Source organism: Colletotrichum graminicola, assembly GCF_000149035.1.
Source record: "Colletotrichum graminicola M1.001 genomic scaffold supercont1.21, whole genome shotgun sequence".
Taxonomy (NCBI): Eukaryota; Fungi; Ascomycota; class Sordariomycetes; order Glomerellales; family Glomerellaceae; genus Colletotrichum; species Colletotrichum graminicola.
Window position 1 is genome coordinate 307,681 of NW_007361025.1, and position 23,321 is coordinate 331,001.

At 50.3% G+C, this 23,321-nt stretch overlaps 4 protein-coding genes across 4 annotated transcripts; 2 read left to right on the plus strand and 2 right to left on the minus strand.

Annotated features, from left to right (window-relative positions):
- Positions 1-7,608: 7,608 nt before the first annotated feature.
- GLRG_05961 (uncharacterized protein) lies at positions 7,609-10,263 on the plus strand (the record flags this gene model as incomplete). The annotated part of the gene is made up of 3 exons (XM_008096646.1): positions 7,609-7,708; positions 7,758-9,550; positions 9,601-10,263. 3 exons carry the CDS (start codon positions 7,609-7,611, stop codon positions 10,261-10,263), a joined length of 2,556 nt encoding a protein of 851 aa, XP_008094837.1.
- A 1,021-nt stretch (positions 10,264-11,284) lies between these two features.
- Positions 11,285-12,882, minus strand: GLRG_05962 (uncharacterized protein; the record flags this gene model as incomplete). The annotated part of the gene is made up of 3 exons (XM_008096647.1): positions 11,285-12,205; positions 12,265-12,777; positions 12,850-12,882. The coding sequence occupies 3 exons, from the start codon at positions 12,880-12,882 to the stop codon at positions 11,285-11,287; spliced, it is 1,467 nt and encodes a 488-aa protein (XP_008094838.1).
- Positions 12,883-14,448: 1,566 nt separating this feature from the next.
- On the plus strand, positions 14,449-17,875 carry GLRG_05963 (uncharacterized protein; the record flags this gene model as incomplete). The annotated part of the gene is made up of 4 exons (XM_008096648.1): positions 14,449-15,436; positions 15,488-16,328; positions 16,396-17,350; positions 17,465-17,875. The coding sequence occupies 4 exons, from the start codon at positions 14,449-14,451 to the stop codon at positions 17,873-17,875; spliced, it is 3,195 nt and encodes a 1,064-aa protein (XP_008094839.1).
- Positions 17,876-21,580: 3,705 nt separating this feature from the next.
- Positions 21,581-22,874, minus strand: GLRG_05964 (cyclin domain-containing protein; the record flags this gene model as incomplete). Its single annotated transcript, XM_008096649.1, has 2 exons — positions 21,581-22,594; positions 22,665-22,874. The coding sequence occupies 2 exons, from the start codon at positions 22,872-22,874 to the stop codon at positions 21,581-21,583; spliced, it is 1,224 nt and encodes a 407-aa protein (XP_008094840.1).
- Positions 22,875-23,321: the final 447 nt, after the last annotated feature.

Genomic DNA, 23,321 nt, shown 5'->3' on the forward strand with positions numbered 1-23,321 from the left:
ATAAAAAATCTTATATAGCTAGTAAATTAATAGATAGCTAAACTATTAATAAAGATAGTATAGCTTAACGTTAGTTAGGTAATTATAAGGGGGTTAGCCTGGTTACCCTTTATAAGGCTATGTGTGGTGCATTTCAGGCACTTAGTGCCTGAACTGATTAATCTTTTAGCAATGCTAGAATAGTCTATTGACAGGCGTGGCACACCACCTATACCTTTACAATTGTTCAGGCACTAAGTGGGTCTTCTAGCTGTTAACAGGGGCTGGGTTTGAATCCCGCCTGTTGAGACTCTCTTTAGTGTAGGCCTTAAGGGGCTAGAGGTCATTAATCAGTGGATTAGTTGGCTAGGCATAAATAAGGGGCAGCTTACGTTAGGCTCAGAGGGACTAGGTGCAGGGAGGCAATATCTAGCAGCTGTTGCCAGACGCCAGGCTGCCTAGGGCCTTCGGGGTTAACATGACCTTGTGCTCCAGCGCACGGTTACCGGCGCCAGTGCACGTGGGCCTGAAGCGACTCGGGACGCGTCGCATTAGAAGGGGGGCAATTGTAAGGGGGTTAGCCTGGTTACCCTTTATAAGGCCATGTGTGGTGCATTTCAGGCACTTAGTGCCTGAACTGATTGATCTTTTGGTAATGCTAGAATGGTCTATTGACAGGCGTGGCACACCACCTATACCTTTACAGTAATAACTTATAAGGCTTTACTTAGGCAGGCTAAGTAGTATCTATAAGTAGCCTTATTTTTATATAACTAGCACTATAAGTTTACCTTATAAAAAAGTATTTATAAGGTTATTAAATTAAATTAATAGCTAATCTATATTAGCTAAGTAAAGTAAAAAAGGTATATTAGTAGGCATTATATAAAAGGTAATATACCTAAAAGGAGTCTTTACTATAATAGTGCTTTATAAAGTAATAGTATTACTATTACTAAATCTAATCTTTACTTTACCTATAGCTATAGTGTTAATAGTTATAAATAGTTAAATTTACTATAGTGTAATAGCTTATAAGTAGCCTATAGTTAAATAACTTACTATACCTATATCTAGTAAAATACCTTAAAAGGTAGCTAATAAGTAATAATTTAGTAAAAAAGTACTAAGTAACTTAGTAAAAGTACTATTAGGGTTAATTTTTATTAATTAGTAATAAATAGCTTAGTAAGTAAGGCTAGTAGTAAGTGCTTTACTATCTACCTTAGTGCTTCTAAAGAATATAGTTAAGGTATAAAATACACTATTATCTTATTCTTTATTATTACTAATAATAAAGTAGGCCCCTTAGAGATACTACTAAAGATCCTTATTATTATTACTATCTTTATCTTTTTCTTTTTATAAATAAGTGCCTTTATAGCTAGTAAGGAAGGTGTTATATATAGTTAGTAAGGTATCTTTAATATAATAGTTACCTTTAAATTACTAGTACGCTTTATATTTTTTATTAGTAGTATACTTTATTAACTAGTAGCTAGGCTTATAGTAAATATAGCACTTTTTAGTATTATAGCTACTATTATTATTATTACTATTATAAAAACTACTACTACTATAGTTATTACTAAACTATTAATTATAGCCTTAGCCTTAGTAAGTATAGTCTACTTAATATTAATTATTAGGTAATAAGGGTAAGGATTTAGTAAGGTACTAGTTATAGTAAGGGCACCTTATAGTAGTACTAATAGATAACTATAATTAGCTATATACTCCTTTTAATATTATAGCTAAAGCATATAGGTAAAGGTTATACTTAGGAACTCTAGAGTAAGTATTTAGTAGCTAACTTCTTAGCACTTTATTATTCTAGTATAATAAAAGGAGAGCCTATTAGATAAAAGTAAGCTTTATAATAAGCTCCTTAAGGGCTTAGATTTTAGTTATTATAGGATTATTATATATAACTTAAGGAAGTATTATTTCTTACTATTTAGATAGGTAAGTCTATATTTATTCTTACGTCTTAAAGTAGTTATAAATATAGTTAACTATCTTATTAAAATCTTAGATACTATTACTATAAATATAGTTAATATAGAACTAAGATACCTTACTTTTTAATATAATAAAAAAGGTAGGACTAAGTTAGTATTACTTAATCCTAACCTTACTATAGTTATTTTAAAAAATACTTAACTTAAGATTAAGAACGTTATATAACTTACTACTATACTTTATTTTATTAGTTAGTAGCTTTATAAGGTTAGTTAGCTAATATAGGTAAGGTTATAAGGAAAAAATAAAGATAAAGTTAGGCTTATATAGTAGCTAGTATTATTATAATTTATTATAGCCTTATAACTAAAATCTCTATATAGTGCTTTAAGGTAGTAAGTTAGTAGTAGGCTTATAGTTACTTAATAAGTTAAATAGTATATCCTACTAAGGATTTACTTTATTTATTATAATAGGCTAACTACCTAATTACTTACTATACTAGCTATAATAAGATTAATAAGTAAGGTAATAAGTAAGGTAATAAGTAAGGTAAGAAGTAAGGTAATAAGTAAGGTAAGGGGTTCTTAGATTATATAATAGAGTGTTAATAAATAAAGTGCCTATATTACCTCTAAGTACTAGGTTTAAGTTAGTAAGTACTTAGTAGATTTTATCTTATTATAAAAGTAAAGTTATACCTTCTTACTTCTGCTTTAGCTAGTAATAATTTACTACTAATAGATAAGTTAGGGTAAATAAGGTTAGTTATCTTTATAAAGTAATATTAGCTGCTATTTATAATAATATTAAAAAAGTAGTAAATAAGGCTTATTTAATTATTAACCTTTCCTTAGGTAAGATATACTAGCTAGTAATATTATTAATAAATTTAAGGTTTTTTATTTATAAGTTAAAGATAGGCTGTTTATAGTAGGTAAAAGTAATATCTTTTTTAGTCTATATATAGAAATTAGCGTTAAAAAGGTCTACTAATTTAGGTATAATCCTTCTTTTTACTAGATTAATAAAGACTTTATTATTAATAAGGTAATTATAGAATATTAATAGTGCCTTAGTACTTATAGTATTAAAGGTAGTAGTAGTTTAATCTATAAAATCTAACTAGAAGGCAGTAAGGAGGTAGTAGCTATAAAGGTTAGTATCTAACTATATAGTAATTATATATATTATATATAATCTAACTTTTTAGGGGTCTAACTTATTAAGATTAAAGTTAATATAGTTACCTTATGTTATTAAATTAATATAGTAAATAAAGACAGGTAGAAAAGAGAGAGGTTATAAGAGGTAGGATAGTAATAGTAGAGGATATAAAAGGGAATAGATATTTATTATTTATTAACTTAATAGCCTTACTATTACTAGTAGTAGCTTTTTACTTTTTTTTTTCTACTTATTATTAATATAGATTTAGTTAAGATAAAGTAAGAAAGTAAAGAAAATTATAATAATAATAATAGTTAAATTTATAGAGGATTATTTACTAATAGGCTAGTTAATCCTCTCTACTCTATATAAAAAACCTTACTAATCTATTATAGTAGTAATCTTATAATTAATTACATACTAATTAGTATTAGTTAATTACTAAGAGGGATATCCTATAGATTACATAATAAATTGTAATATAGAATGTAGTAGTTACTTATTATATTAGTTAGTTATAAAGTGAATCCAGACTTTTAGGTAGTATACTAGTAGTAAGGTAGATACTGCTGTAGGAGGCGGTGTGTTACGTAAATATCACATAACTACCTCCCCTAAAGCATACCTACCGTATACTAACAGTAACACAACCAATCCGGTATGTGATCCCGTCATTATTACAGATTCATTTCGGGGGAGGGTGTGCGTGCGTGCTCTCTCTCTCTCTCTCTCTCTCTCTCTGTCTTTCTCCTGCATTTGTCTTACTGCCTAAATTGGACATTGGCCGTTGTTCCGCATATACCGCGCATCACTCGGATGAAGTGAGGAGGGGTCCCGGGGCGACGGCGCCGTTTTTCCTTGATTTGACGACATGTGGCTCCCCGTCCGTCCCGCGCCACCTGTGGGGAGGGAGGGAGGGAGGTGGGGGTAGGGTACAAACGGTTTTCAGCTGTTGGGGGTCCTGAATGAATGGTGTCATGACCCTTTTTTTTTATCGATCTACTCACTTTGTTGTTTTGTTGATCGGACAGTCGACTAGTCGCCTTGGACTGGATATGGCAGAGTCATGATACTGCATGTGAGGCTTGTATCTGGTTCATCACTCCAGGGTGGGGGGAAGGGGGCGTCTGTGATATCTCCTCGATTTACGGATAACTGGGAGAGGTTGGGAACGGGAAGAGGGGAAGAAGGCCTAGATTTGCGGGTAGGAATGGGCCGTCTAACGCAGACCGCCAGTGGGCCCGTCGATGAGTACAGAAAAACTGGAATATTGGGAAGGATCGCAGTGCATTCGTTCGGGGCTTTCTTCTCTTGGGTCCCAGGCGTTGCTTTTCGGGCTTGTCACATGCGGTTGAGGGATGAAAAGAGGAAGGGGGGGTGTGTGGCTGTGTCGCTAGGATGTCTGGCGGCGGATGTAAGTCAGCGATGCCAGGAAGGGTACTTCGTTTGGGCAAGGGGGGGGTGCGGCCACCTGCAGGACTCCCATCGTATGGGGGCGGTACATGCGCAATCTCTTGGGTGTTCCAAGTTTTGCATCGAGACGATGGCGGGATACTGAATTAGGACGGTAGGTAGTAGCGAGACAGGGGCGGACTCATCCTAGGAAGGGGGGAGGGGAAGGGGGGTGTTGTGGCTAACGACGGCATGAATAGGATGGGCGTGCTGCACACGTGGGATAGTATCACGAGAACAGGCACGGCAACATGGGGGCGATGCAGTAGTGTCGATGACGACGGCGGCGGCGGAACGGTGAGGTGTCGGTGAAAGGCGAAAGGGGATGAGGTGAGATTCTACCATCCTTTTGCCGTCAGTACGGTTGATATGGGACGTGATGAATGCTGGTTCCCTGGTCCATTATCACACTAGTCTCGCGCGACGTAGTCACATACACAGCATCGCGTGCCGGCAGGCAAGGGCCTTGGGTGCTGAGTGTGCCCTAGCGTTGGCGTCCTCCCCGTGAGAACATGTCCGGGCTGCTTGCTGTAACTAGGTAAGTAAGTCGATTTCCGAGGTGAGGGTCGGTGGAAGGGAGGGTGGGCCATAAAACATGGCCATCTCGGCAGGCAAGGCCAAGGCGCGGTGTACGCTATCTACGACGGATAAAATGGACGGGTATAATCGGGCGGTGGTCGCCGGCGGTTTTCCTGGTGTGTGGTTGCGGGATGGAAATGGGGGATCTACGGCACTTCTCGGGCGAGAGGGGCGGGGAGGGCCATGACTGGGGGTGGAGGGGTGAGGATTCCACACATTACATGACTCGGTTATCGGAGGGAATGATGCGCTGAAGAATTTCTCGGGAACGGCTGGCCAATGCTTAAACTGACGTAGGTGTGACGGGCACGGTAGTACAGGACAGGCGGTTTCAAAGGAGCAGAGTGAACCAGGGGGGGGGGAAGAGCGGTGATGGCATTTAGAATAGGAAAACTTGGTCCGGCATTGTTCGCTTGGTTCGCTGTCAGAATTGTGCAGGAGGGGGATTTTCAGACCATGGCAGTCGATAACTTGTTCACATGCCCTTGGAGGGGGACGAGGGCGATGGCAATCCATTGCTAACCATCCGCCTGGTCTCGAATCGGCGATGAGAGTGCCGAATCTGCAATATCGGGAGGTCACGAGGCGGACGGGGATCAAGTCCATGCCGAGACAAGCCAGGCTTGGAGGCTGAGCAGCGACTCAGCCAGAGTTGCCCGCTAGACGGCTAATTCGGTGTCGGGATTGCAGTGAGGGCGATTGCAAACAAACTTCTGACAAGTCAGCACAGTCGTCATCACGGGCTCTTTTGCACCCAAGCCTATGGACGAACCCCTTCACGGTCCCGTGGGCTGACTTTGTCTTCTCCAAGACATCCCGGCCTTGGTGATCACTTGGGCTGTGTAGGAAGGACTGGATCGGGGAGAACCTGGTTTTTTCTGACTGACATGTGTTATCTGATGCACAGTAGGTCATGGTTAGCCAATCATCAAATCGCATCATCCCTGCGGAATGATCTGATTCAGGGTTTTGACCGTCTTCGGCTCGGGCAGGGATACCCAGGCAAGATGCCGGATGATATGGCTCGCTACCTGACAAATGCCAACTTTAGCGTGGTCAATTGGTGGCCGAGATGACTTGTGATTCATGCTCTTGGACAGAACTCCGCATGTGGTTTGCTCCTAGCGGCAACTGCAAGCGTAAGCTGAGTCGAGGGTTTCAATCCATCGGTGAACCATGTCGGAGGAACCCCCTCGGCGATCGTGAGAAACGAGACGTGGCCGATCCGCGCTGATGTCATACTGTATGATGTAGTGGTAGCCAGAAAAGTCGATCGGCTAACGACATATTCGGCGTAGGCTGTGTAGTCGATCGGCAGAGCCGCCAACTCCAGCATAGGATACATGTGTGTATGTGTTTGTTCCGAAAGCCCGAGACATCGAACCGGCTTCTGTCTTGGAGCTGTTTCGCGCTGTATGTCGAAAAGCTTGTTCACCACCGAACAGCCCGATATCGTAACGAAACTATCGCTTGACTGTTTTGATTTATATTGCTGGTTCGGCCTCAGGCTGGCCACCGATCCAGAAATGCCTTCTTGGGCTGGCCGAAATTTTCCGTGAAGCCGAGGACTGAACGAATTGCGGATTCAGAGATCTCAGCCATGGATAGAACTGCAATTCCTGCGTTGTAGAGAGATTTGTGCACCCGTGAGACGATACTTACCAATATGGTGCCAGTGTGGTAGAGCGCGCTGTATCCGCCAACCATCTCACCATGCCGTCCTTGACCGGCGCAGTTGTCTATGGCCCCAGTAATTGCCCAGTCTTTGTATCATTGGAAAAGCGAAAGCCTAAAGAGAGCACATGCCTGTTTCCTGGGATGCTCAGGATTTGGTACCGGCACTCGGCCGAGACGGCAATCTTTGGCGATCCAATGGCTATGACGGATGAAGCTGACAACAATTGTGCCAACAGCTTCTTGGCGCTCTATGAGGCATTAGCTGTGCTCTAATCTGTTCGGATATGATATTTTGTCGGGCTCACATAGACAAGCAGTAGCCAAACTGAAGCGGTGTCGATAATCTTGACAATCGGCAAATCGTGCCACCTTTGGTGGCGAAGAGCGTAGTGACCCGAGAAATCAGGTTGCCGGCTCTCTCTGTGTCTTTTCCCACTGCACCGAATTGACGATGAGCATTGGTGCAAGGGAGAGAAAACACCCATGCTCACGGTAACGTCGTCTTAAGGTTTGGCTGAAAAAGGAAGAAATCCGAAATCAGATGTTCCCCGGACTTTCCAATGTGGGATGACCCAAATTAAAAAAAAGAAGAAAAAAAAATAGATTGAATGGGACTTGCTTCCAGAACATGATAAGATGTGGTTCGGGACGTAGCCCGACTGGTCCGGCAGATCCCGTCGCAGAATCCCCTGCTTCGCATCTTGACACGTGACGACATATCGACACGGAGCTCGGAGCTCAGACACGCAGTCCAGTTTCGGGAATCTGACACATGCAGCAAACCGTCCGATGACCAGCAAAACACTGCACTACGACGACTTGCCCTTCCAGCTTAACGTGGTCACTATGAACGGGACATCGATTGGCGGGAAAGCTTCCCTCGATGCTGGTACATTACCCTGTCCCGCCCCGCGCAGCTCATATCTGACTTGAGGCAGCCGACTACGATCCCATCGACCACCTCAATCAACTCTTTCCGCACCCGTCGACCGTCAACTCGGTTAGCCGTGTCTCCGATACTCTTCAAAAACACAAAAATGACCTCTCCGTCGAGATATCCGAACTCGAGGTCGCCCAGGCCTACGGGCCCGACTCGAGCCTCGAGCGCATGCAGTCCGCCCAAGCCGAACTAGCCCAGCTCTTCCGCAAGATCGAGACGGTCCGATCTCGGGCGATCCAGACCGAGCAGAACATCACCTCGATGACGGCCGATATCAAGCGACTCGATGGCACCAAGCGAAACTTGACGCTGAGCATGACGGCGCTCAAACGACTACAAATGCTGACGACGGCATACGAGCAGCTGAGAGGCCTGGCCAGGACGAGGCAATACAGGGACTGTGCAAGTCTACTACAAGCTGTGCTGCAGCTCATGAAGCACTTCAACAGCTACAGAAGCATCGACCAGATTGCCACTCTGAGCAGGGGGGTTTCGGAGCTGCAGCGAGAATTGTTGGAGCAGGTCTGCGAGGACTTCGAGATCGCTTTCGCCAAGGGAGAGGTCGCCCAGCGCAGAGGCATCCTCGTCGAGGCCTGTCTCGTCATGGATGCCCTCGGTGATATGGCACGGACACGGTTGATGAACTGGTACGTGAACACCGAGCTCCGCGAATACCGTTCGGTCTTCAGGGGCAACGACGAGGCTGGGAACCTGGACAACATCGGCCGCAGGTATGCGTGGTTCAAGCGCATGCTCAAGACCCACGAAGACGAACACGCCGCCATTTTCCCGCCCCATTGGCGCGCCAATGAGCTGCTGGCGATGGCTTTCTGTGATGGCACCAGGGACGACTTCAAGGGCATCCTCGAGAGGAGCATGCGGAGGACCGATGGGCAAAAGATTGACGTCAATCTCCTGCTGAGCTGCTTGCAGGAAACCTTGGACTTTGAGCACGGTCTCGAGAGGCGTTTTGCCAACGAGCCCCGGGCTAGCATCGACACTTTGAGCTCATCCGACGACAGGGCATCGAACTTCCACGGCTCCATATCCACCGCGTTCGAGCCTTACTTGAGCCTGTGGGTCGAGTCACAAGACAAGCAGCTCGCCAGCATGATACCAAAATACCGCAATCAGCCCTTGCTTCCGGAAGACGAGGAATTCTCGTCGCAGGCCGTCATTTCATCTGCCATTGAGCTCTTCCACTTCTACAAAGTCACCCTGTCACAATGCGCAAAGCTGTCCACCAGCGACCGGTTACTGGACCTTTCCAAGATCCTGATGAAGTATCTGGACGAGTACGCGCAGCAAGTTCTCCTACATATTCTTCAAAGGGCAGGGCCTCAAGGGCCGCCAATACAGGATGTCATCTTGGTCCTGAACACGGCCGACTTCTGGTCGACAAACACCACACAGTTGGAAGAGAACGTCAAGAAGCGCATCGACAACGAGCTCGCCGGCAAGATCGATCTGTCATCCCAAGCCGATGCATTCCTCGGTGTGGCTAGCGCCGCTGTTTTGACTCTAGTGCGCAACGTCGAGATTGCGTGCGAAGGCTCGTGGCGCGAAATGCGGAACACGGGCTGGAGCACAATGGAGAGCGTGGGCGACCAGAGCTCTTACGTCGGCGAGCTGCTGTCCTCGGTGAACAGCAGGACCGAGGAGATACTAGGCCTCGTCGTGAAGCAGCAATATGCCAGAGCATTCTGCGACAACCTCGTGGACCATCTTGTCAACGCATACATCAGCAACATCGTCCAGTGCCGTCCCGTGTCCGAGGTTGGCGCTGAACAGGTAGGCCTCCGTCCGTCGGATCGCATTTGGCAACCGCTGACCATTCTCAGATGCTGCTCGATAAGTATGTGTTGACAAAAGCGTTCGAGAACCTCTTATCGTACCACAACAAGTCGTCCACGACGACGCATACAGCACCGGCAGGTTATGTCAGGAGGGTGAACCAGACAATGAACCGTATAGACCCTCTCCTAAAGACGCTGCAAGTCCGCCCCTCGCCACCCGAGGGTCTCGTGCAAGCTTACCTCATCCATATCGGCGACCGCTCCGACACCAACTTCAGAAAGATCCTCGACCTCAAGGGCGTCCGCAAGGGCGACCAAGGCCACCTGGTCGAGCTCTTTGGCATCCACCGCGAGGGCAGCATGAGCGACAAGCTCGTGCACCAGTCCCCGCTGCTGACGCCGCTCATGGCAACGACGGGGCTCGGCAGCTCCAGCCTGGGCGCCATCAACCCCAGCACCGCCCTCACGAGCGCCAGCAGCGCCATGCCCGGGCTGCCGAGCAAGTTCGACGCGACGTCGCTGGGCGAGAAGCTGCTCAGCGCGGCCAGGGACCTGGGGCAGGGGGCGGGGCCCGGCGGCATCGCGGGCGCGGAGAAGGCGACCATGAACGAGAACCTGAAGAACTTTGGCAAGTTCTTCCGGAGGGATCTCGGAGGCTTCGGGGCGAGGTTTGGGAAGAGGGACGAGAGCGCCGACGGGAACCGGTGATCTGAAGAAGGGTTATCTTCCCCTCCCTCCTCCAGCCATCAAGGCACTCAGAATCGAGTTCGCTTAAGATGAATAGACTTGAATGACTTGTTCCCTCCCCCGCACTTGATCATGACTTTAGTAATGGGCGAAAGTCAGCTATGTTGGGTACTCTTCCAAATGAGTGGGTTTGAGCGGGTATCGTGACGGGTTCCCAATGCTGCTTCGGTTGTAGTCTGGTGGTGGGGGTGTTTTTGGTTTAAAGGGGGGGGGGGGGGGGCGAGCCGCCCTCTCCGTTTTCTTGCTCGGGGCTCACGTGGACGTCGGGGGGAGGGGGCTTTCTTCCCGTTTTACCGCAACAGTCTGAAGAGGATGGGATCATTCGAGCAACAGCAGTTCGGGCAGTTCAAGCAGCAGCGGCAGGAGATGCACCTTTGATGAGCCACAAAGCCACAGGTTTTCATGAAAGCTAGAGCGAGATCCGGGAACACACGATTGCTGTAAGTCGAGAGCGTACACAGTTACCGCGGTGTTGGCCGAGGTTTCAGACCGACGGACCATAAATTACTCCTTAGGCCAATTGCTCGAGAAAAAAAAGATGAAGCTAGACGGAGAAATATCGCGGAATACTCAGGAGGCATGTTCATATGCAGTGCAACCTGTTTGACGCAACCGCGACATGGCACTGCATTACTATCATAATCATGCTATTCTAACGGGTCGCGGGCCCCTTTCCTTTCGAGTGGAGTCATCAATCATGTACTTTTCGCGGCACTAATCATGCCGTTTACAAACTGACCAGAGTGGCGTCTTCCCCTCCGAGGTACATCTTGCCCTCGGTGTAGTCGGCACGACCGGATGGCTCATCATCCTACAAATCGTTCGAAACCCGGCCGCCTCCGTTGCCACTGTCTCCGTCCGTGTGTTGTAGACACTCCCGCGTCGTGGGGGGAGTCTCATCGGACTCTTCGTTGATAAATGCCGTCGTTGTCAGACGGCAGGGGAGATTACCTCCGAGGTCCTTGGCTTGGGGTGCCGCCTTCTAAGATGACTTCCACACGTTTCTGTCCAGCTTCTCGTCTGGCACCGCAATGAAGTCCTGGCCATCCCCGCTCTCACTGCCGTCGAGCGAGCCGTCGTAGGAACTGGTCTGCCATGCCGACAACTCGTCAACGCGACGAATGCCCATCATCCATGAGACTAGACCGCGCGGCACCCATCGGCCAACGAAACCGTACACGCTGGCGCCGAGGCCGACACGGACGGTGCCACTGGTGATGGAGCCGTCAATGACGTCAAAGACAGCGCTGTGAAGATGACGAAGGGAGCTTCCCTTTAGACCACGGATGCGGCCAGCCGAGATGGCCGAAGTGCTCTGCATGACAAAGTTGCGTCCGTAGGCGTGACGGGCGTTTTCGGGCCACATGAGAGTCTCGGTGGCGTCGGCATCAATGCCGGGACCGCCTTCGAGGAGGCCTCTTTGCGAAGGGTGGCTGTTTTTCGCAGGCTGGAAGCCGGTGAAGTCAAACGTACCCAGCTGCATGTGGGTCACTGGGATGCCCAGAGGTCGCAATTCTGCCGTCAAGACTTCGGTGAAGGCCGACAGGGCGGACGAGACGGTAGCCTCGGGAGCGTGGAAGGGGGGGTTGATGGAGGAGATGATGGACGGCGTGAAGACGAGCACCTTTGGCGGTGTCCACTTTTCTCCGGGCGGGCTCAAACGGGTGGTCAAGAGCGGCAGGAATGCCTGAATGGTAAGGATGGGGTGGAGAAGGTGGGTGTTGAAGAGGTCTGCAAAGCTGGAAGGCGGGATGGTAGCGATGGGTGACGTCTGGTAGTTGAGCGAGGGGATGAGAATGACGGATTTCAGCTGCAGATGGTTTGGTCTTGTACGAGGTGCCGGGGCGTGGGGTGACTGGAGGTACTGGGCGAAACTGTCGATGGCCGCGCCAGCTCTGGGGGGCTGCGTGATGATATGTCAGTAAGAGGCGATACCCTCAGTAGGGTATCTGTACAACTCACGTCCGTAGTGTCAATGTTCAGAGGCAGGATATCCGGTCTGGCCAAACTGTGCACCATGCTCTCGTCTTCTTGGGCGTTACAGACGATGTAAACGATAAATCCCCTCCTTTCAAAGTCCAGAGACAGTGACCTCGTCAAAGGCAGAGCGGGCGATCCAGCAATAACGACAACCTCGAGGCGTCCGCCGTTCCTAGCCCGTTTCGCGCGGCGAGTCTTCTTGCAAAACCTGCTGCTCCGGTAGGATCGGTAGGCGACGACTCCAACGACGGCGACGATGACACCGGTCAGGATCTTGTTCTCCTTCACCCAGCCGTGGACCCTCTCGAAGCGGCCCATGGCTATCACCTCGATGGGGACATGGCGGACTGGAGGCTTTGGCCGCACCGAGTCGGGCAGCCATTCTGTGGACGCAAGGGTCTCCCGCAGCGCTTGCGCTGCCTTATCTACGTGCGGGTTGACGAGGTTCGCGATGTCGTCTGAGTACCGGCGGATCTGGTTGGGCAGCGAGGACAGCTATGGAAGGTGGTAGTGTCAGTAAGAGCCCTCGTGATCACAAGCTGCAAACGGATAGGAGGAGGCGCCTACGACGTCCAGGAACTGCTGGTCGTCCGCTGACATGGTTGCGGTATTGCACAAGCAGGTATTATGTAGAGAATAACTGTTGTGTGAGGAGACGTTGAGGTAGCTCGAGGCAAGGTCAGGTAGGTAAAGGTCGGTCTACGTTGACAGGTCGGTGAGTGGACTTGCGGCCCGGCAGGAAAAATAGGGCAGCGGCAAACCAGGTTCGCCCTTTCCCTTTTCCGCCAAACATATGTGGGGAAATCCTCCGCCGTGTGGGGCGAGTTTCACTGGCCGCCGGTGTACCGAAACCTCGCGGCCCCACCCGGGGCCAAGTAGTGATTGGTCGACGTCATCACCCCGCCCACCTAACTTTGTTTTGTTTCTGCCGGCAACAATGTCACTATTACCTCCATTGTAGTCGATATGCTCAGTCGCCAAAAACCTTCCTTTGCGCCCTTGTTCTGCTCTCATGAAGCCGGTGACAATCGTGGAGATGATGCAAGCAGGTTCCCAGTTGTCCGGGGTCTTGCTAACGAGGAGGAAGTGACGATTAAGGTTACAAGACCGTTGGATCATAGACGACTTGAGTTATCAAAGATGGGGATCTCGTCCGTGTTTCCTTAGTTTCTTGACTTACAACCCTAACATCTCACGGTGTCCGCATCGCTAGCATCAGCGTACGTGCTTGTCACATACCAGAAGTTCACCCCTAGAAGAGTAGTGCGCAACGGAATCAGCATGGAGCAAGCCTAACAGTGACAGACATGAGCCAGTTGCTCTGGTATGAAGGGTAACACAGTCAGTCACTCTCCCAGCGAAGCAAAAGGTTGCGGATAAGCTTGCAAGAACAGAACAGAGCAGCGGCGGCCCTAACATCAGTTGCTTGCAAGGATTCTATAATTGAAAGTCTCCATCTATCAGGAACGAAGTCAAGCTCTGATTTGTATCCTGGTATCAGAGACAGGTACCTAAGACTCCGGCGTAAGAGTTGGTCTGGAACAGGTCACTGGTGCGATGTTGCTACCGATCATCAGATCTCTTCTTGATGGGCTTTGACCGCAAGACATTACCGGCAATCACCGGCAGCTCTCCACGGAGAGGAAGAAACAAGGCCGCTTTAGAAACAAGCGAGCTACCGGTCTTATCGGCCCAATTCACGCTGCCGGGCATCGTCGAATCAACATCGCAGCCAAGCTGGTTTGATACCAACGGTTTTCAATCCACCGAGACGTGCTGCATACAGGCAACAATGCATATGTCGGGGTACGACACCTAAACAGGGTATCGCTTACCGATGGAGTGAACCCATCCCGCCAGACAGGGGTCCTTACGATACTCGGCGCTTATGCGACCTGCATGCAGCCCTTCAGTCAAACGGGATGTTCTCGCCACTCACTTCTGTCAAGCGCCGCATATATGTTGGACGTTGTTGTTTTGTTTGACGCCGGTGCTGTCCCTGAGTATACATGTTGGGCGTTGTTGTTTCATTTAACGCCGGTGTTATCCCTGAGTATATATGTTGGACGTGGCAGCCGGATCTGCGCACTTTGCATCTTTTACAAGACTTCAAGCTACACAGTTACCACGGTAACATCTCTACGATCCCACTCTTGCGTCGCAAACATGTCTGATCCTCGTAATTACACCATCGGCTGGATCTGTGCCATCCCCACGGATTTTGCTGCTGCCCGTGCTTTTCTCGACGAACAACATCCCGAACCCGGAGCGATCGCGCATAATGATAACAACACTTATGCTCTCGGTGCAATGGGCAAGCACAACGTTGTAATCGCCGTCATGCCTAACACGGAGTGTAGACTAGCAGCAGCCGCTGTAGTGGCCAGACACATGGTCCACAGCTTCCCGAACGTCCGTATCGGCTTGATGGTCGGTGTCGCTGGTGGCGCTCCCAGCCAAAAACACGATATTCGCCTGGGTGATGTTGTTGTCGGCAGTTGCAGGTCTGGAAATGGCGGCGTCATACAATATGACTACGGAAAATTAAAGCAAAACCGAGGGTTTGTGGAAACCGGTTTTTTAAACCAGCCACCGCCAGTATTGTTGAACGCAGTCGCCAGACTTGAGACGGACCACATGATGGAGGGCCCTGGACTCAATGTCAAGGTGGAAAGGGCCTTGGGTCGATGGGAGCAACTACGAAAGACACACTCTCGCCCATCTGCGATCACAGACCAACTCTACAAGTCCGACTTTGTACACCCGGACTCATCCGCAGCTTGCTCCCAAGAGTGTTCTGCCATCGTCTCCAACATGGTCTCTCGACGCGAGCGGGGCAAAGACGAACACAACCCCGCCATACATTACGGAACGATTGCTTCTGCAAACCAGCCGATGAAAGATGCCCGGACACGGGACAGGCTTTCGAGGGAACGGGGCGTCTTATGCTTTGAGACGGAAGCCGCTGGGCTGATGAACCACTTCCCCTGTCTTGTTGTGCGGGGTATATGTGACTATTCTGACTCCCATACGAACAAGAAGTGGCAGGGTTTTGCAGCCATGGCAGCTGCAGCGTATGCAAAGGATCTACTTCGCCTAATCCATCCTAGTAATCTTCAAGCCGAAAAGAAGATGAAAGAAACCCTAGAACATAGTACGTATCTAACGTCTTTACTTTGGCATAACTATCTTTAACGATGATAAGTGAATGGATCATTGTCTTCCATCAAGTCAACTTTACTCGAAATCGAAACTCAAATGGATACTATGAGTTCCAACAGCCACATCCAGAAACTCAGACAGTGGCTTTCGCCCCCTGACACATCCAGTAATTACAACATCGCAAGAGAAAGCCGACACGATGGAACCGGGTTATGGTTTCTTGAGAGTGCTGCGTTTAGAGAATGGGTGCATGGATCTCGTAAGCACCTGTGGCTCCATGGGATACCTGGCAGCGGCAAAACCGTCCTCGTCACCACTGTCCTTGATCGTTTGGCTCTGATGGATGACCTGGTTACGCTCCAATTTTTCTTCGACTTTAGCGACGCAAGCAAACAGAAGCCGGAAGACATGTACCGGTCACTCGCCTTCCAGTTCTACACCAAGCGCATCGAATCAAGAAAGGAGCTCGATAGTCTAATGGCGTCTCATGCCGATGGTCGAAGACAACCGGCGGCGCAGGCCCTTTTCCAATGCCTTCAGGCGATGATGCAGGCTAAAGGTAGACTTTGCATCGTGCTCGATGCTCTAGACGAGTGTACCAAGAGATCCGACTTACTCAGGTGGATCCAAAGCGTCATTTCCAGCCCCAGTCATCCCCATGTCCAGCTTATTGCTACGGGTCGGCCAGAAAAAGAATTTATGCGCGACTTTCGCAGTTGGATTGGCGAGAGTTGTGTCCCACTTGATGTCAAGTCTACACGCATGGATATACAGTCCTACATCAGTAACAGACTCACAACAAGCAAAGAGTTCAGCAAGTGGGCATCAACGCCGTATATACTGCAACATATTCAGAAGGAATTAGAAGTCAAAGCACAAGGGATGTAAGTTTCGACAGCATGGTTCCGAGCAGCAAGCGATGTGACATCATGATTCTAAAACCAATTCCAGGTTCAGGTGGGCGGCATGCCAGCTAGACAGGCTGGAGACATGTCCTGACCGGGGACAGCTCGAAGCCGCCATGGAATCTCTACCGTCAGATTTGAATGCGACCTACGCCCGTATTCTCCAGAGCATCCCGCAGAGACGGCGGAAGAAGACAGTTCGACTACTGCAATTTCTCGTTTACTCCGAGCGGCCTCTGACTCTTCGAGAGTGCGTAGATTTGATGGCTATTCGCGTCGACGGGAGACGATCCTTCGATCCAGGAGACCGAATGCCTGACCCTATGGACATTACCAGATTTTGCCCAAGCATGGTTGTTCTAACAGAGACTCCGGACGCTGCTTGGGGAGACTACTTGGTACAACTGGCTCATTTCACAGTCCAGCAATACCTGTTACATCACTACGTCGAAGGGTTCCGGGGGGCCGAACCCAGAATCAGCATTACAGAGACATGCCTGTTCTATCTCGCAAGCGTAGAAGAGATGGAGGTGGCCGAAATGAGAAGGCTGTTTCCTCTGGCGACATATGCGGCAAACAACTGGATGAACCATGCTAGGTTGGCCGAAAGCTCAAACGGCACGGCAGCAGCAATCGCGAGCTTCCTGCAAAGCGGAAAACGACGACGGGTATGGCTTCAGCTATGTCATAGTAGTCGGCGAGACTTTGATCCGAGATCCGCCATCGCGCCTGGGTTGTACTACGCGTGTCTCATGGGGCTCACGGCAACCGTAAGAATCCTGCTGTCAGACCGGCCAAACGTCAATGCCACGAGCGACGTGAGGTACTGCACTGCCTTGCAAGCCGCTTCAATAGGGGGTCACCGAGAGATTGTTCAATTGCTCCTCGATGCAGGAGCAAACGTTGACGCCATAGGTGGCGAATGCAACACTGCTCTCCAAGCCGCTTCAATAGGGGGCCACCGAGAGATTGTTCAGTTGCTCCTCAACGCAGGAGCAAATGTTAGTGCTAAGCTTGGTAGTACTGCTCTTCAAGCTGCTTCAGCAAACGGCAACAGGGGTCGTTCAAATGTTTCCCAACACAGGAGCAGAAATGCATAATATAGAATAATAGAGGGTAGCGCTCTTTGTGCAGCCTCGTCGAATGGCCACCAAGAGGTTGTTCAGATGCTTCTCGGCGACGGATCAAGCGTCAACGGTATAGCTGGCACATACAGCACTGCTCCCAAAGCTGCTTCATCTGCAGGCCACCAAGAAGCCGTTCAGATGTTGCTCACATGTAGCTGTCCGAGGCAGTCATCGTATGAGGTAACGGTGGGGCATCAAGAGGACAATTGCGAATACCATTCGAATCTGCCACGTCTCTCCCAACTGGTCTCCCTAAAGCACCGTCTGGGAGACTTCGGACTAGATACCGTTTCGTCCGGGTGGCTCCCGCTGCCACGACGCCGACACCTCCGCCAGGATTCCGTTATAGGCCTTGACATTAGCAACCGAGAAAGCTTCGACGCTAGAGATGGCGAATAGTGTCGAGGGTCACGATGTAATCTCTAGTATCCTTTTGAATCGGTTCTCAGTGGATCTAGACAATAAGGACCACTCTGGATCAACCCCTTTGTCTATAGCGGCTAGCAAGACCACATTGAAGCAGGTCTGACGTTTAATGATGCCGTGGGCTCCCCAGTGAGCCCTAGACTTTCCTCAAACCCGGAGATGGTTCCGTGTTGCAACTCTATTAGAGCTGTATTGCAAGTATCCGTGATAGGCAACTGGGAAGCAACGGTAGATGAAGGCGTTGGAGACGGCGATCCCTGGAGACTGAGGCACACATTGGCGACGCCGAGGCGTAGGAGACACCGGGAGGAGTAGGCAGACGAGGCCAGAGGCATTGAACAGACAACTGACGTCAACGGATCGCTCTCTGCGCAGCAATTTCCAGTTCGAATTGATTCAGGGTTTGGCCTGTCGGCAGACAGTCCATCGAATCGGCTTCCATGCTGCCCATCACGGATAACTACAGCCTGTCGAAGCCCATCAGCCTATAGACCCATTTTCCGGCACAACCGTGATCGGCCGTCCCGGGTTTATTACAATCGTGTACGTGGCAGCCGACGAGGCTGGAAGAGAGAGACCCAAGACGGCCGACAACTCGACTCCGACTGGGCTTTTCGCGACAAGTACCGTTCAGCGTCAACCAGCCGGCAACTCTTTGCGGCTGAACTTGCCTGTCCAGCCTTGATCATATACGCACATCCGTACATGGCCATCCCGAACCACCATCTCCGCAGTATAGACTTCTCACAAACCGCTTTGCCAACGACGTTAACCAACCCCCCCCCCCCCCCCCTTTTATCCGCCACCGCGTCCTCTCGACACGTCGACCAATACTTTGCATCTTCATCCGCCCAACAACCAATAACGAGACCTCTTTCCATCAATGCGTTCGATACTTCCAGAACATGTACACGCATCCCCCTCGCCTCTTCGCGGCACACACGCCATATACGGGCTATAGCATGACTCCGGACCTAATAAGATCAGGCGAACGATCAACACAACCCGTACGCGTCCACCTCGTCCCATCTCCCGCGCCGTCGACGATAACAACAAACCGCAGCGTCCATCCCCGTCACCGTTCGGGCCAGGGCGAACGCCAACGCCAACACACACACACACACGGTCCATGCCTGCCAGCCTCCGGAGCAGGGTGAACCCCTGGACCGCACATACCCGGCGGCAGATGCATAGCGGGAAGCCTTTAATGAGCCGCCTTTGCAGTAATCATCATCTACACACTAGGAACACACGAGTCCCAGTAAACCTTTCAATGCTCGACAAATCGACAAATAAGGACACTCCCCCTTCCTCGACACCGACACTTGCCTTCCCTTCTCCACGCCCGGCCAGAGTACCGGACGGGGGAGGGGGGGGGGGGAGCCGAACCAGCCGCATGACAGTCGTCAATGCACGATCTGCCCCCCGCCCCAAGTCGAGGAGGGACCAATGGTCGAAGAGAGAAGCATCAAGCATAACCCGGATCGCCGAACCGCTCATCTTGAATAAGGAAAAAAAAAAAAAATAGGTCTGAGCCTTTGATGAAGCAGGCCCATTCGTATACCCAATCCACGGCACAATCAGCCCCCCATCCCCCCCCCTTTCATGCTCTCAACCTCCCGCAGCCCCCCCTTTCCCAGCCCGTGAACGGCATCGGGCGACATGCGGTGAGCTTTCTCTGTAGTGGTGGGTCTACCGGAAAACCCTCCCACCTGGCTCCAGGACCCGAATTCCTTCTTGAGCCCAACTCGCCCAGAGCCGTTACATCAGAGAGAAGACCGTTACAGCACAGGACGGAGAGGGCAGAGAGAGAGAAATGTCTACACTTTCCCAACCTCCCCCCCCCCGGTCATTCTATATCTGCCCCAAATCTCAATGTACCCCCGTACCGTTCCATCCGGACCCGAAAGCGGACTAGCCCCCATCCATGATGCCACCCCACACACACGACATCACCTTTACTACTACGACCCCCCCACATCGGGGTCACTCTGTCTCAAGCTCAGATCAACTGTATCCAACGGTGGGGGGGAAAAAACCGCCTTCGCGGAAGTTGCATTGAACTCCAGAATTTCACATCAGATATATGTATACAAAAGGAACGGAGAAAAGTGATAGGTGATGACGATGATGATGACAAGAATACACAGGGAGTAAGTAAAATACAACTTCCTCCTCCAATGAACTGCCAATCCCCCCTTATCGCATTACTGTGGCTGCTGCTTGCTGCTGTTCCGTCCCGTCACGTGTTGCTCGCTAATGCATCATCTTTGATTAGCAACAACTGCCTTTCCAGGGGGGGAGAGGGAGGCCAGGCAAGGGAAAGGGGAGATGGCTTTGCGTCTCGTGTTTGCTGTGTGGGTGCAAACATAATCATCTCAGACCTCACTAAAAGCAATTCACCATTCACGCGACATCAATCACCCTAGACACACACATAGGGGGGACACATCACGCATATTCATCACCATACGAGGGGCAAGGTTTGTCAGAATGTTGAAAAGTGCAGAGAGTTTTTTCTCTTCTTGTGCCTTTGTACTACCTTACACAAAGAGGGAGCACAAATGCGGGTGTACGAAAAGTCTCGCTGGCTCTCTCACCCCGGCTGGGGGGTATCAGACGACCTGAACCACAGGCCATCCCCTTTTACACATCTCTGTGCCCATCCAGAAGTTTCCTTCCGGCCAATGATTGAGTACGAGAGAGCAAAAAAGAAATCCAGCCGTCTCTCCAAAAATAACACTTTGGCCCAAACCATCACCAACCCTTGACACCCTTCACCCTTGTCCATTGTTGGGCCCATTAGGGGATATCCGGCCTTCCAACGACACTAGGAAGAAGGGGGGAGAGATCTGGTCCGTCCACCAAATCCCGGATAGGGAACAACCTCGAGGTGCTGGAAACAAAGAAAGACCGAACAGTCTGGGGGTCTTCTTGTGTGCGCAGAGGCCACATGTATATCCCTTCCTTGGACCGACCAGAGGACCCTCTCTCTTTTTCGTATGATTGAAATTCGTCCGAGCCTGGCCCATTCCGTCAAACGAAGAACCTATTCCGCTTTCTTTGTTGCTCCTCGAGGTTTCCCATCCGGTCAGGTCTCGTCTCGAGACCCTACAATCTGACCCACGCTGGTAGTCGGGTGCAGTCGCAATCGTCAAGTCGGGTCGAGGTGTCGATATCTCGTCTCCAGGATCCGTCTTCCGATGCCACAAAGATCGACCGCGATGTTTCCAAATTCACACCCTTCCTGGGGCGACCTTCTCGCGAACGTAAAACTCTTTCGATGGGGGGTGTTGCTGGTTAAAAAAAAAAAAGTAAAAGCCGCTGGATGCTGTTCGAAAAAGAAAAGAAGAAAAAAAACGACCATTTGGGGTAAGGGGGGTTTTTGGGTATGATCCGTATTCCTTTTTTTGGGACACTTCTGCTGAGTGAAAAATAGACTGTGTTGCATTAAAAATCAAATCGCTCAATGCCGTGGACGTGTTGATAAGAAAAAAAAAACCATTCTGTATGCATGCGGCAAACAATCTTCTTTTTTTTCCTCTTTTCTCTTCCGCTTCCTGGGGGTTGCTCAACTGCCTTGCCCACTGGGGTATTGAGTGAAAGGCGTCGATTGTCCGTACCGCTGCGGTTACTCCGCAGGCGGGCCGACCCTGGTATCGACTCGGGTGGTCCTAGTTAGGCCAGGTGTTGTTGGCCTGTCGTGTGTTGGTGTACAAACGGGGCGTACTGTTGCTGCACTTGTTGCTGCACAAACGTCGCCGTGTTTGGTTGAGGGGTGGGGGTGACGGGACATCTCGGGGGCAGCGGATAGGCGTCCTTGGAAACGGTGCCATAGGCGGCGCCGTCCGGGGTGATGGGAGGGGTCATGTATCCTTCCACTATTCCCTGGACGGCGTGGCCCTTGTGGGGGGTGCTGTAGATGTTTGCGTGTTTTGCGGCTGATTCAGAAGGCGGACTCGGAGGCCCCCCCGACTGCGCGCGGGCAATGCTGGCCTGGTGGGCCATGAAGGACGCGAGCTTCTTGGCGACGCCCGAGAGGTGCTGAGAGGCGTACTTCCTCGCAAGGGCGACGGAGGGGCTGTGCAGGTGCTGGGACAGGGTCAGGAGGGTAACGTTCTCGACGTGGTCCCACTCTCCGTCGTTGATCTCGGGCTCGCCCAGGATCGCTCTCGCCAGGGCCAGGGAGGAACGGGCCATGATGGACGGCTTGGTGGAGACAAAGTCGCGGTGGTACAGGGCGATCTCGCAGATGTACGAGGCCATGTGCTCAACCTCGACCTTGTCGTGCTCCTCGGCGACGATGAGCTGGGTGAAGAAGTCGACGGTGGGATGGCCGATGGTCCACTCAAGCGTGTTGAGGACGTGCATCTCCATCTGGGTGAACATGCCGGCGTCGTACAGGCCGCAGCACATGTTGTTAAGCTCGTGGATCTGGGGCACGCGGTCCTTCTTGTCTCCATACTTGGCAGCGATGAGCAGGGCGGCGCAACCGACGAGCTGGTAGTGTTGCTTGTAGACGACGCGCTTCGAGCAGTACCGGTCGAGGAGGTTGACGGTGAGGAAGAGAGTCTCGGGCAGGAGGGCGAAGGCGGCATGGGCCTCGATCAGGAAGTCGATGAGGTAGGGTCTCATGTACCATTGAATCTCTCGTTGCATGTCAATGAGGTTGGCATCAGGCATTGTCTCGTCCTGCATGTGATTTGATTGTCAGCATCAACGACCAGCGAGGCAGGCAGTCGCTCCTTCCGTTCTTGCTCACCTCCATGTGCCTCATGTGCTTCATGATATCCTCCAGGTACTCATCGCCGGCTATCCGGGAAAGCTCGCTGGCGATAATCTCCTGCCGTTGCCTCGCAATCATCTTGGCGGCGTCCCGAGAACCCATCCGTGGCCGTTGGGGTTCGTCGTGGCCCTCTGTGAAGTAGGACGGATCCGAGTGCTGCTGCTGTTGTTGTTGGTAGTACGCCATTGTGAGATGTGGTGTGAGAACGAGTCGAACCGAGGATGCGAAGGGGTGTTGGTTTGTTGGATAACCGAGTGGAAGTTCCGTAAGGGTAAAGAGTGACGATTAAGTTCTCCAGGAAGCTTTTTTTGGTGGTCGGAGACGGAAAGACGGAGGAAAAAAAAAAGAAAATCGAGATCGGTGACGCAGAGAAAGAGTGTAATTGGGCGAGACCGAAAAAAAAAAGGATTAGAATATTAGTATTAGAAGGAGCGTGGTGTTGAGAAAAAGGCGAACAGGGTCGGGCAAAAGAGTGACTGTGGCTGGGTGAGAAGCCGAGATGGTGCGAGACCGGGTTCCTCGTACGAGATGACGGAGGGAAAACGGTGGCAGGGAGACTGGTCGTTTAAAGGACAGGTCGACTGGAGGGGCTCTGGATAAGGGGAAATTCGTTAGTTAGCGTCTCGAGGTCTT